This window comes from Acipenser ruthenus, chromosome 3 (assembly GCF_902713425.1).
Source record: "Acipenser ruthenus chromosome 3, fAciRut3.2 maternal haplotype, whole genome shotgun sequence".
NCBI lineage: Eukaryota > Metazoa > Chordata > Actinopteri > Acipenseriformes > Acipenseridae > Acipenser > Acipenser ruthenus.
The window spans coordinates 3,880,877-3,896,100 of NC_081191.1; the positions used below are offsets into that span (position 1 = coordinate 3,880,877).

A 15,224-nucleotide genomic window follows, 5' to 3' on the forward strand; every position below is an offset into this window, starting at 1 on the left:
ATTGGTGATTTTTCAGGGTTCAGCTCATTTTTTAATATTGTTTCCAAACTAGTCCTGATTTTAAAGTTTCTGTTAATGCAGTATTCAAAAATGCTCATCCAACATCTTCCTTGAATGAGGTCAAACTGACTCATTTCAAACAGGCCCTGATCAGACAATAGAAGGACATGGTTGCACTGTAATGAATCTAGCATGGCAGGGAGGTAAACATATGGAATATCCCAATCCTTTGAACCAACCATGAAGCCTAGGGAATAATGCAAACAAGAATGAGCGACTTCATTTGAAATGGTCATTTTATTATATTGACTTTTATATAGAATTAATTATACTTTTCATAAATCATTCCTTGTATACTGTGTATCCCTGATTTGGAAAAGAAAAAAATAATCTTGGATTTATAGTTCAGTATTTGCTGCTTATTATGCAGTAACAGAGAGTATAATTAAAACCGAATTCTTCAGATGGTCTGGTTTCTGGGAGGCTGAAAACAAGATCCATTTAAAGGAAAAGTGTAACAGTAAAAAGTAAAAGCAATTATAAAAGAAAAGCTGGAGTCTGTGTAGTTTAAAACAAACCGGTCCATACATGCTGATGACCAATGTAATTTAAATAAATATATGAATATACTAATTTTACTATGATGTGTGTAGGAGCTGAGATACTGTAAACTAGAAAACTGTATCTATGATATGTTAATTACACAAATTTCCCTTTGACCTGAAGACCAGACAACATGTGGTCCCATGTATTATAAACAGACCAGCCTGTGAAACTGACACCAGTGGTTTACTGTAAATTGACACAACAGAAATGCCAGTCATTATTTCATTGCATATAAAATTGCATAACCAAGGAAGAGACTGTATGTATGTTCATTTAACCTTTGCCATACTAATACTGTTTCTTCCAGAACTGCTTGTTGATTTGAGTGTTAAGCCCAGCATACACGAATAAAGAAGGCCGACTGTCTCCCGACTGTCTAGTGACAAACACCATATACCCATAATCCTTGAGTGGTTTATTTATAACAAACCTGTATATGCAATTATGCATATAATATACTGTACATATAACCAATCGGCTTCAGCCCACAGCTCTGTATAATTGCACTCGAAATGAGTCTTATGCATGGAAGAAATATCTTTATTCCATTGATCTAAATTCCACCAGTGTTTAAATATTAAATTGGAACCGAACCAGTCATTCTAGGGTACTTACTTTTAATGAGGAAAAACCACAGTTAAGAAAACCACACATTAAACAATAGCGGTTCAGATCAATGGAACAGACCCAATGTGGATTCGGAGAGGTCCTGGATTCTTTCAGGTTGTACTTTTCAAGTGAAGATCATTTTATGTAATAAATAAATAATAATTTTGGTGTTACCTATTGGAACACAGGCTGTCATTAAAAGTTCAATGCTTGTGGAATGTCTGCAGCATAAACACAGAAAAACCATGTGTGGAGAATAGCAAGAGCACTAACATGAGTGGACCCATAACGGGTTTGCTACATATTACTAACAGACTATACATAAAGCAGTTACTCTGTCCTGCCTAGGACAATGTCATTAACACCATTCCATAATAGTAATAAATCTCTTCAGATAGGAAAAGGTATACCCCCCCCCCCCCTCCCTTATTTTTAGAATATAGAGGTTTCTTTACAATCTCTCCAGGATATAACCTGCAATGTGAAAACAATAATTTTAACTTTATATACAGTGTGTGTATCACAGTTATTTTATTACTGCAGGGCTAATTTCAATCAGATGGGTGGGTGGGTTTAAAATCGCAAACCTCTTCTTCTTAGTTAACAATTTCAGAGTGATCGTAATAGTAATAGTGCTCCAAGTCTGCAAAAATGTCATTGGGGTTTTTACAACTCAAGTTGCAAAAGCAAGCATTGATCCACATCACTGGCCAGGAAAACATGGACCCATTGGGGCACTCGAACTGGACCTCGATAGTCTTTGACTTGTATGGAATGCAGCACCGGTTGTCTGTGCAGACCCCACAGTACTTTGGCCTGTATGTCTTTTGACTGACGCACCCTGATATGGTAAAGTTCTTCGGTTCATCCTCTCTGTACACATTCAGACATTTCTTCTCAGGCTGCAAGGCAACAAGAAACAACAGGATGTATGTAGTTAACCAGTCTGTACTTACTTAACATGTGTGTGTTTAAAATGAATACAATGTAATGGGCATTTCATACTGAGCAGGAATAATCTCTGGCTGCAATATAATAAACTAGAGACGCGTTGGAAAAGATGAGGCATTGCTGCTTGTGCCACTTTACTCTCCTCACCATGATTGTTACTCTGTTTATTAAAAGAATAAATCACAACATATGCATCACAAATAAACCAAAAGCACTTGTGTTTGTTTCATCTCTTAATTGTATTTCTTATTTTGTATTGTTTGTCAGGTTTGTGGTTTGCTGTGTGGTTTACAGTCTATAGAACTATGGAAGTGGGATTTTCTAGGGTGTTGAATTTGCACATGATTCACACAGTATCTTAATGCCTAAGAGAGGACTTTCAGTGTTACGGACTAATAATTTGAATGCACAAATAACAAATTGTACTGTACCCTTGTGGCTCAATCCTTACCTTGATGTGCTTGGTGATGTCGACCTCACAGGGTCGGATGTTGCACAGCCGCCTCTCTTTAACCAGCTCACACTGGTCGTTGGCGTTCGTCACTCTCATCGAGAGGCCTGTTCCACACGTTTTTGAGCAGGGGCTCCAGGGAGTGGTCTGTGATACACAGTTCTTATGCCAGACCTCGTTTTCATCTCTGTCTAATGAACCACAGGGAGTACAATGAAAACTTGTTATACGCTTGCTGCATAAAATCAACAGCCCTGGAAATTTAGAACAGCACATAGTCTGATACCCACACTATAAGTACCACCACTGTTTGTTTTCAAACACACTTTCCCTTGGCAAAGGTCTGTTAAGCATACCGAAACATTGGGAACATCAACTCAGTTAAAGCAGTCAAACAGCACATGAAGATACACAATACCTGGACAGATTTACCTGAGGAGACGTGCCGGGGGGATGTCTTCCTGACTTTCTTAGACTCGTCACAGATCCATTGCTCACAGCACTTCCCAGGGACTTTAACCCTCTTGGGGTTCTGACACCAGACGAGGGGCGGGCGAGAGTCTCGGCACACGGGCACGCACCCAATGGCCCCGTTGACACACATGCACTTGTACTTGCAATTGGGCTGGAAGCTCTGCCCGTTTCGGTAAATCACTCCATTATCCTCACACCCGACCCCGACCATATCTGCACAATCAAACACAGAAACAGAGTCCATCTAGGCTGCACGGAATCCAGCAATTCCTGCCAAGCATGAAAGCTACACGTAGCAGACTGACTGCAGGTTTTTATGGATTGTTATGCTTTTGCTCTTGTATGATTGTTGCCTGTTCGCTATTACTAGGACCCATAGGAAATTAGGGGCCATATTTTCAAAGCATTTAATCCAGTTTTTAATGAACTCCTGTTTTTTGAAAAGAGAAAGAAAATGATGTTAATTTTACAAAACTAGAACTAAACACCAAACCCATATAATCCAACCAGTCTTTAATTAGCCCTGGTTAATTTTACAAAGATAGAACCAGACACCTAACCCATATAATCCCAGTTCTCTCCAGCACTTCAAGGGGTTCTGTTTCTCATTTAGTAACAGTAACATGATTTTATTTCTCCTTTCAAAAAGCAGGAGTTAATTAAAGACTGGAAGAAACGCTTTGAAAATATGGCCCTGGATGTGCTCCACAAGTTTAATAATGGTTGAACCTTGCAGCCAGCATCACTGTTGTTGTGTGCGCTGAAGCGGTAGGGAGGCAACAAATAGGCTGATCCCTGGAGCCAGCTTTACACTCCAGCCATCAACACCGGGCCAATAGGAAATCCACGTTACCTGGAGGTAAAGCACTGCAGGCTCATATATTACAGCAAAGCTACATCTTGGCTGATTCCCACTATTATCTCATTTTATCTGGGAGAAAGCCGAGTCCAACATTAGAATGTACATACTTGCTACTCTCATGTAATGAAAATCAACAACTTGTTAATAGTGATGCAATGTAAAAGTCAATTAGAACCTTATAACTCACAAGTGGACCAAATTCTAGGGAGGTGTGTTTTACATTACTGGTTGTTATATACTGTAGCAGTCAATTCTCTTAGGAAAAAAAAAAAAAAAAAAAGTTTCTCTTTTACTTTATGTTTTATTCAAAGATAAAAAAAAGTCCTATTACTACAAAAGTGTGTAGGAGTTAAGTTCACAATTATCCTTAAATCTAAAGTGTTAATAAATAAATTCAGATATATAGATATAGGCAGACAGACAGAAACAGTGGCAGATGCATTATATATAAATAATGTCAATGTAGTAGCACAAAAATATATGATCTCACTTACGTGCACACACTCCTGTTTCGTACCTAGGCTTGTCCATGCTATAGTCGCAGTACAGTCCCTTGTGGTAGTCGCAGGTGTCAGCCTCGTTGCATTTCTCCCCCACCTGTCTGGCACAGGCTTTGCAGCAGTCGCAGCCGTCCATCACCAGACTGACCCCTGCAGAGCAGCGTGGCGGGATCTTTGGACACTTGCACGGCCACTTGCAATACTGTGTCCGGTTAAACTGCTCCGTTACTGCGGTCACAGGCGGCATGGCAGTCGAATTCTGGGAGTGTACCTGAAAGAAAAAGAAAAAGAAGAAGGTGGTGGCATTAGTTTAGCCCTATTCCGCTTTGTAGATGACATTCTGCATAAAGTATTAATTATGTATTTGATTATACATTTCTTCTATGTTAAAGTTTTCATATTTGTATGAGTTTTTATATTTTCACATTTTGATACAGCTTAAAGCACATGTAACTAGCTAGTAAGACATTTGCAGTCTCTCGTATATTGGCGTCTGGGCAGAGAGCCAAAGTAAGCAGGTGTTTAATCAAGATGTGTGAAGGAGTGGAAAAATGAGTGCACAATGTGAAAAGAGATCACCGCACACAAAGAACTAGTTTTAACAGCAACAAAAATGGGGTATTAGGATAAGCTAGTCTGTAAAATGCTTAAATGTGACGCACTGTACAATGTGATAGATTTGGGCGAGTTCCCCCCCTTACCAAGAGATGTGTTGAAGGTGTGTGATAGCAGGGTGGATCCATTCTGATTGGAAGAAATGGGGGTGGAAATGCTAATATATTCATAGTATTTAATGTAATGTTTTTGTTTGAATCGTCAGTCACTTCCTTGAATTGACGTCGGTGTTGTGATACAAGCATATACATTGGTTCATGCTGTGACCTGCGCGTCTTTGCTTGCTTGTATCCAATGTGTATACGAGTGTATTAACAGTATTTCTTTTATGCATATAAAGTATTTTTGATCAAAAATCATTTGTTGATTTTTTCTCCCTACAGTTTAAATAAAAAGAGTTGCACAAAATGTCACCCTGTCGCGCATTTCAAATACAGCTTTTCTTCCCATAAGGATTTAGACCTTGTTTAGGATCATTATCACTAATCAGTACCGACTTGAAGGTAAAATTATTTCACTTCTTGACCTCTATGTTTTTGTTGCTTCTTTATGTCACTGTATTGTGTACTACAATATCTTTGTAAAGTTGAATGACTTGGCACAGTGAGAACTGTGACAAGACTACATTGCTTAATATCCCTTTCAACAAAAGGGCACATTATATCACTGAAATAGGGGTATACATCCAACCAAAAATGAACCTAGACCTAGCTGGTCTGAATGCAGCTCCAAAGCATTTCCATCTGGTGGCTGACGAGGAGCCAAAGTGAAAAGAATTGTAAGCAACAGTTCCCATCAAACGAGCAACTGTTAGCCCAAGACTGACAGAGGTGAAGATGCTGAACACTCTTCATAGTCTACTTCACTGCGTCTTTTCTGTGGGGAAATAGAAGAGCATTGCATTCTCCAGCAAAGACCAATCACATGATCAGCAAAATTCATTACAATGCACATTAAAGCTCTGCGATATTGTACTATGCAGAAAGTCTTCTAAACTACACACCATCCCAGCAAGATTACATCAATCACGTGGCCAGGTGGTTATATTTTCTATATGGTCAACAGGCATACTCACTGGCTGAAGGTCATCTAACCTATACTTGGCTGGAGTTAAAAGGATAAATGTCCCCACCTACCAAGACATAATTAATCTCCTGTGAAAAATACCTGTCTGTGAATGGCTCTCTCTTGGTAGGGGTGGATTTATGGTCATAACAGTGAGGCAAGAAAGAAACAGGGGACGTACACTTCAGCAGCATGTGGTTTATCTTAGCCTTGGATTCAAACACATGACCCTGTTTAAAGGATTACTCCATCCTTATTGCCTTTGCTACTAAGCTTTAGAAAGCCTCTAGATTTGAACTTTATAAATCATATACAGTGAAGGAGGTCATTTATTTTGTGTGCATTGTAAACAAGGTAAAAAAAAAAAAATCAAATCAGCAAACTGTTACTCTGGAGCAGGATAGGATTATGAGAAACCTCACAGCTAATGCAAATCCTTCCTAAAGACATGCTGTAAGTACCCCTGAAGTGGGGCACGATGACACAGTCCGGTAATGCAGCAGCCATTCCCCTTTGATTGCCTGAGTTAGAGCAGGATACACCAGGTCACAAGTGGCATCAGCAGGGAGTCTCAAACTACACCTTAAAAGGGTGTAGTCAAACCCACAAAACAACACCACACAACCTGGCAACACTATCACTGGACACATTCTCCAAAAGAATGTCTCCAAAAAGAGGCCAAGAATTGGGTCGGCATGGAGACCAAACTGCTTCACACCACGAGGGCTGTCCCTCTGGAGCAGGGAGCTCACCTTGGACTCCTATAATAGAGCATGATGTCCTAAGTTTAGTAAGGTAAAAGAAATGCTGCTATAAAAACACTTTCTGTAGTTACACCTATTCCATATGGCACGTCCCTTAAACACATATAACTTGATTGAAGTATCATTTTCAACACATCTTTATAAGGCTTAATGTATAATGTGATATCTTGTAACAGTTGTAAGTCGCCCTGGATAAGGGCGTCTGCTAAGAAATAAATAAAAATAAAAGGCAGTAAGGGAAATCTAGCCCATTGCCACTGCTTATTACAGTACATGAAGGGCACCTTCTATCAACTCTTTTTTTGTTTGCTTGCTAAGGCATAGAAATGTAGTAAAGATTCTAATAAGGTATGTTGTATGAAATGACATCTTTCAAGCAGTGGAATTATCTTCACCTTCTTTGTAAATGTGCCATTTCAAACCATGGTAAGCCACCCCACTACTGTTCGCAACCTTTGTTGGTTTCTTTAAGAAATATCTAGAAAAAAAAATGGCAAATTAATTCAGATTTAATTAAGCAAAACAGACCTAAACCTAACCCAGACTTCACTCTGGAAAAGAGTGGCATGCTTTCTATCTAGGCTCTCGTAATTTATCCCACACCTTTGAAAATACAAACAATTAAATGGTTCATGATTGAGATAAAGTGCTTATTATCAGACATTACCTTAGTAACAGACCTTTTATTTATTTTTTATTTTTGATAAAATGCTGTCAACTACCAATATAACCAAATATAAAATGCCCTCTAATCTAGGTACTACTGCCTAACACTAACCCCCATAATAATAGTAATAATAATAATAATAATAATAATAATAAATAATAATAATAACTTTGCCCTAATATGAAACAATGTCCAGTCATTTTTAACAATGACTGTTTATCTGTCTATGGCATTGCTACCCTCTCATCCTTCGGATGAGATTTAAAACCGAGGTCCTGTTGTGTCTCTGCATGTATAGTTCACCCCCTAGTCTCTGCAAGTCGCTTTGGATAAAAGCATCTTTTAAATGACAAAATAATAATAATAATAATAATAATAATAATAATAATAATAATAATAATAAATGAAATGCTTTAAAGGCAGCTCTCCTGAATGGAGGCAGGCAGACCTAACATCATGACATCACCACCATCCTGAGCTTTCCTTGTAGTTTCAGGGAGCTGGTCTGCTGCTGAAGGGTCGCTGGCCCCGACGGGCAGTGGCTACACTACAGGGTGAAGCTGTACATATTGCAACTACACTACCTCTCCAGAAGGTGGCACCACAGTACGTACTGTGAGGAGTTATTTAGTGGGGAAAAGGCTTCCACAAATACTAAGACGTTAAAGCAGTATTATCTCAAGCATTAAACTTCACAAACATGTAAAAGAACCGTAATGGCGAATACATTGTGCAACAAAAAATACAACTTAATTCCAGCAGTTTAACATGGTGATAAATGGCCTTGCGGGAGGGTCTAATTAAGAGATTAGTGTAAAAGCCTGGCAAAAAAGACTTATTTCTGCTCCAACTGAAACCTTCAGACTATTTTTCAGTAGTGGCATGTCAGATTGTTTCCACTCATGATTCATATCTCTGCTATCCGTTGTGAAAGTATAGGATATCCACATGGTGCTTGATTAAAATTACACCGTGTGGGATGCAGGATTCAAACCACCAGTGCAGGATTATTAAGAGGCCACAGTGCTCATTTATTATTACATAAAGTCCCACTGTGAACGGAGATCCATAGGTAGTGAAACATACTTTAGGATTTAGGGGTTATTCCAAAGTCTTTCACTCTAAAGTGTAGGTTACACTGGGCTAAATTTTCAACGCATTTACTACAGTCTTTAATGAACTTCTTTTTTTTTTTATAACACTTGTTAATTTTACAAAACTAGAGCCAAGCAGCTCACGTGATATGTCACGTCCTCTTCAGAACTCTCAAGATGTGTTTTTTTTTCTTATTTTGTAACATTAACATGATTTTCTCTCCTTAAGAAACAATAGGAGTTAATTAAAGACGCTTTGAAAATGAGGCCCACCATTTCTTCCAAAAGGGTACAAACTGTTGTTAAAAAGAAAGGAACTTCCAGGTAGTTTTTTGTTTTGTTGTCCCCTTAACGTTTTGTAGTGTTTGCTTTTAATGATGATTCTAAATCGTTCATGTTTCAAATACTCAAATACTGTGTTCCTTTTACTTTCAGGAGCTGCTCTTCAGTTCATGTTGAATGCTATAGATCTGCCTACGTGTCTATATAGAAGTAAGAGTCAGTGTATCTAGTGATCTGTAACTTTGGCTCCTTTTGTTTTACTGACAATACACTGCAGTGCTACAGGGTTCTTACCAGCTGTCCCGACATATTTCCACCAAAACTTAAATGTCCCGGTTTGCAAGATTGCACTTCCAGCACCAGATAGCGCTCCTTCCGTTAATAAGGCAAGCAATCATCAACCATATTAAAACATGGTTCCAGAATAATATGCTTCATACAGGTTAATAACTAAATTAAAAGTCTGCAAACTGCTTGGAATTAAAGATAAAACCAATTAAATAGAATTATAAGATATAGTTAATGAAAGTGAACGTGGCCACAAATTGGAAAGGCAAGGTGCAGCAGTCAGAGGTTGTTGTTTTTTGTTAATTTAATGTAAAAAGAGTAAGAGTGATAAAAGGACTATATTCCAATAAGTAGTGTTCTTTAAAAGCACATTGTATAGTTAAAAAAAAATATATAATCTATGTGTCCTGGTTCTAAGCTTTGGAAATCTCTGGAGTCACTGCAACTAGTGTATGTTACACGTATGCTGATCTGGTGTATGTTACATGCATGCTGATCTGGTGTATGTTACACGTATGCTGATCTGGTGTATGTTACACACATGCTGATCTGGTGTGTGTTACACACATGCTGATCTGGTGTATGTTACACGCATGCCGATCTGGTGTATGTTACACGTATGCTGATCTGGTGTATGTTACACACACGCTGATCTGGTGTATGTTACACGTATGCCGATCTGGTGTACGTTACACGTATGCTGATCTGGTGTACGTTACACGTATGCTGATCTGGTGTATGTTACACACATGCTGATCTGGTGTATGTTACATGTATGCTGACACTATAATAAAAACAAGTGAACACAATACTTGACTAATGCATTAAGAACCACTCAAAATCACTGCACACATAGAAAGGTTTACGGAACCATAAACAAAACCGAAGAAAACGTCATCGAAAACCACTGGGTCTTAAATATTATCAAATTAGCAAGGACCGACTTTCAATTGGTGTTGTTTCTAATTGGGCAGAAAAAAAGTGCAACTTACACTTGGAGAAGAGGCCCCTTAATGCACTTTAAATGATTACTCTATTAGCTCACATTGCCCTGAAAAGATCAAATGAGATAATAAATAAAAGGCATTGCTTTTACTGCAGCCGTTTGCAAAGACCACCATCCTAGTACAGCCCATTGACTGTGCCCAACCATTTCATTTCAATGGAAAAAAGGAGGAAAAGATTTCTGTGGGAAAATGCTCAGCGAATTCAGAATTCACCCAGACATTTTTTTTATTTATTTTAAGAGGCATTTTAAAGGTTGTATGTATTTGCTGGTTGCCAAAAAAATCTGCTTGCACTGGCAATGTTCCCACAAGCCTTTCACATTGTGAATTCCTGACCTTGAGTCGTACATTCATCCCAGAAAACCTTCCAAGAATGTCATGCTTGACATGCAGAATGCCTTCAGCAACTGTCTCTTTCAACAGATACTGCTGGAAATGCTTCCATCTCGTCCAATGTTAGTATTATATGAGTCGCCAACTGCCATTACGTGGCCCTTCAAGTATTATATGCTCAGCTTTTTTTCCCTAATGCTAATAATGAAAAGGGGTTTTGGGTGGAAAGTATCACACTGTCAGGATACTTTTGTAATGACCACAGCTGCTGAGAAAGCATTCTTCACTACTAAAATCACAGGGGTTCAAAGCTAATCAAGTACAACCCTTATTCATGTACAACAGGAGGGATACTTCTGAGATATCCTACCGGTGTCCTTTCACATCAGAAGGAAATGTGGGCCAATATTTCTTGGGCTGTGTCCACTAAAACAAGCTGGTCAGCTTCCAGTATAAACAATCTCTACAGAAAGAGGACTGGTGGGGACGTGGCTTGTGGTTTATGTACTATAGTCTCTAATTGATTTACAGTTTTACAAGTAAAAACGTCTATAAATTCTTCCAACTAAATTGGGTTGCACACTAATTATGATAGATGGCTGAAATCCTGCATTCGGACTGGTGAACTCTGTGTTGTTTAATTTGCTATTCAGAAAATGACCCTATTGCTATATCAATTCAATTGTGACAAACAGGCTCTGTACAGCTAGCCCTTATCTTGAGTACAATAGTGCATTCAAACCTCTGTTATCCAAACGAATTTGGAGCAGGGGTCCTTTCGATTCATATGACTTTCCAAATCTAGAAACCTCTAAAAGTAAGATTTAATACAACCCCTTTACCTTTGAATACATGACACACAGTACTGCGTGCAATGTTAATATCAGAGATTGAGGGCTGCTTGGCACAGTTTGTATAGCAACAGGGCAGATGAGAGGCATTATGACCCAGTAAAGAGACCTGCACTACAGAGAGAGTGGGATATTAAACAAATCTAAAGCAGAAACCAACTTGTTAAGGAACAACGCTATGAAGTCAATTCCATTCGTAAGAGCTCTCTGGCGCACTCTGCTGGAAAAAAGAAACAATTGGTTTTACACTTGAAGCTGCACTGCATAATAACCGCGGTATACTGTGACGTGCGTGTACTATTCTTTTACTGTGGTACCCTCAGTGTATTACACTCATATAGCACTGTCACCCACACTCAGGCACAGTAGATGTCTTAAGCACCAACAGAATGCACAAGACCTATATTCAGATATCTGCCACTATCACATATTTACTTATTGAACTTGCAGATTTGATGATGGATATCTGTATAAACTGTATTATACATCTAAATGTATACAGTCGACTTGTTTGTCCGACTTAATTTGTATTAATAATAACAATACACAGGGTAACCTACATAAACTGACATAAATGGTTAATTCTAAAATCCAAAAAACATATCTATTACCATATTATTTTCACTGATGTCTGTCTAGCTTCACTCATACCACAATCTAGCACCTTTCATAAATCACCAAGTTTAATAACCCCAGCGTCTTACTTCAAAGACTTCTTATAGTGCCACGTTGCGCTTCAAAGAAGTACAGTAGTGGTAGAACAGATCAGACTATAGGTGAATATTAAGAGCTGAGATATACAATGTATCACTACATACTACACTGAAACGAGACATGACGTAACCACTGCAACGTCGGTGTAATCGATGACGTCAAATAACATTGCAAACCTGTCCGATGTTATTACAAGTCGCTTCACCCACACAAGAAGAGTGACCTGTTTTCAAACAAATCCAACTTGGGTTGCCACCTCTGGGGTACAAAAATAATAATAATAATAATATCTGAACAGATATGTGATTATTAAAAGTTTAAACTCTCCTTAGAAACCCTATAGGCATCCAATAGGTAACATTGATAATATTACTACTGTAGTACTGACAAGCAATTCGTATTGGTAGTTTATGGCAAAAATATTGTATTTTGATAGCGTACTCAATTTACTGTACTGACATTGCGGTGTTGTAGTAAGATACATGAATGTGGTAGCATAAGAAAAAAACAAAAAAAACAAACAAAAAAAAAACGGGGTAAGATTAAAATCCAGGATCTTTTAAATTCTTGATAAGGCATATTTGAATTTCAGGACTAATCTCAAAATCCAGGACAATCCAAGGAAAGCAGACATCGTGCTTCTTACACAGTTCAGTAAGTGTGCTGTTTGTCACATATTTGGCACATGACAGTACAAAAAAATAAACACACACACACAGCCAGGGGCATGCGCAGGAATAAACATTTGACCGCTATTGGGGGGCACATTAAACTATATATATATATATATATATATATATATATATATATATATATGTGCGTGTGTTATATAAATAAATAGCATTACACTCGCCATTTCAATGAAAGTCCATACGTTGTGGAGTTTTTTAACACTGAAACATCTTTCTGCAGTTGCAGCTGTAACAGGTAGTGTGGTCACAAACAACAGAGCAGGTCGAATACATCAGGATACAGAAGTCCCAGGTCGTGTTCTTACAGACCTTCATGAGTTCTGGCATGTCCGATTCCCAAGCGTTCAAATACACCCCCCCCCCCTTGTGCACGCTCCTGCATACAATAAATAAATTGTTTTTCAATTGCCGGTTAAGACTAATTGCGGTTTTAGCAATGCTGCACAGTCATCACCCAAATCACCCCTTCCCCACCCCTCGCAAATTATAGCAAGCCACCAAACTAAACAGTATGCAGAACCTCTAAAAACAAACACAAATTAGTATTTTTTTTCAGTGAAACTTTCACCTAAATGTTTACTTGGATTGGAAAATGGGTTTTGCACATACTGCTAATTAAAGTCCGTCAGTGGTGGAGGTCAAACATTAATTTATGCTTTTTTTTTTTTGTCGCATAACCTGTATACAATATATTTTATACAAGTGCCAGAGGATTCCCTTTCAATTCTGTGATAGTGGAACGCTATTGCCACGTGTGTAGTGTCAGCGCTACTAATGTGCTAATAACACTGACCAGCTGTCATTACTAAAGATGTTTTCAGAGCTAAAAGTTAAACCAACCGTTTCTTTTCAAACCCTTAACTTGCTTCACAGCTGCACTTGATACGGTTTTACAAACACACATTCACCCTGTTATCTACACTTAACTCCTTCAGTAATTGCCTTTTCAGTTTTGCCCTGCAACTGTTCTGCTATAGCTGTACTGCGCTTTCCAGTATATTCCCTTCCATACTTCTGATATCCATTCTTTTTTTAATTATGTATTTGCTAATGTGAATCCACGCATTCACAGGCCCCTTTTGACGTGTACTTTTTGTTTCAGAACCCCCCCCCCCTTCTCCCATCAAGTGTTGCTCTTGCAATGAAGCAAGCATCACAATAAACAGGTAAGTGAATACACCGACTCACCTGAGGAATGCTGACTGCTATTAGAATGACTAGCATCCAGGGCAGGAGCCACCTCATTACTGGAATCCAGTATCAAATGCATCGAACCCACAATGAGATCCTTTTAAAAACAACATATACCACTTTCTCCCAAGAGCTTTTAAAGCCTCCCTGCACTGACAGTTCCACCGACGTGTCTTTGCTCTGTTTGGAGTTTTTATTAAAGCCAGCCCTGACGTCAGGGTTAAGGACAAGCCCTGCATTTCTTCCTTCACTCAAACTTCCCCTGCCCTTCTCTCCTCTCCACCTCCCTGTATCCTCACTGTCGCGCTTCTATCTGCTTAAAGGGATAGCGATCACAACTGTACGCACTAAACGGCTCTGCTCTGTTTGTGAAGATTTGCATGACTGATGCCTTAAGGGTTGTATGCCTTTGCGTTCAGTAATTGCGATTTGCGTGTTTTAAGCAAATCCACAGGATACCAAGAGTCAGGCTACCGGCGTTACAGGTGGCCTTAGGGGTCCTGGCCCGTCCAGTATTTTTAAGCGTAGTTCACTATTTGACAGTAAATACTAAACAAAGACAAATTGGTCCATATTATTAGCCACCCAAACCAGCCAATCAATACTTTGCATCGACGAAAGCAGCCAATCCTGTACCTGCAACTGCCGAGAGCCAATCACAGACTGTCAGCTCGAGTGCCGCACAGACACGGCATCATATGTAGATTCAGGAGAGAAAGGTAGAAACATGGTGAGTGAGGAGGCATTTCAGGGTGGTGTTTGATGAGAGGTTGTATTGGTAGTTCAGACTCCATCGTACACTGACAGTCCAGTAATTGCTCCGTTCATTCCTCAGGCAATGTCCAGATTATAAATAGGGGTTTAAAACACTTAACAAGTTAATAAAACACTACTCCGCTCGCTTCACTGGCTCCCGATCACCGCTCGCATCCAGTTCAAGACTCTTGTACTAGCCTACAGATGCCTTGATCAGACTGCACCCAGCTACCTCCAGACCCTCATCTCTCCCTACACCCCCACTCGACCTCTCCGCTCCGCCTGCACTAGAAGACTGGCTCTACCTCCGCTACGCTCCCCTGCCTCCCGAGCCCGCTCCTTCTCCACCCTTGCTCCGCAGTGGTGGAACGACCTTCCTACAGATGTCAGGACTGCCCAGTCCCTGACCACATTCCGGCGCCTCCTTAAGACTCACCTCTTCAAACAGCACC

At 39.3% G+C, this 15,224-nt stretch overlaps 1 protein-coding gene across 1 annotated transcript; it reads right to left on the minus strand.

Annotated features, from left to right (window-relative positions):
* Positions 1-263: 263 nt before the first annotated feature.
* Positions 264-14,526, minus strand: LOC117394918 (CCN family member 4-like). Its single transcript, XM_033993656.3, has 5 exons — positions 14,014-14,526; positions 4,448-4,724; positions 3,050-3,304; positions 2,618-2,808; positions 264-2,117 (listed from the first exon to the last, which is right to left on the minus strand). Exons 1-5 carry the CDS (start codon positions 14,068-14,070, stop codon positions 1,812-1,814), a joined length of 1,086 nt encoding a protein of 361 aa, XP_033849547.3. The 5' UTR covers positions 14,071-14,526; the 3' UTR covers positions 264-1,811.
* Positions 14,527-15,224: the final 698 nt, after the last annotated feature.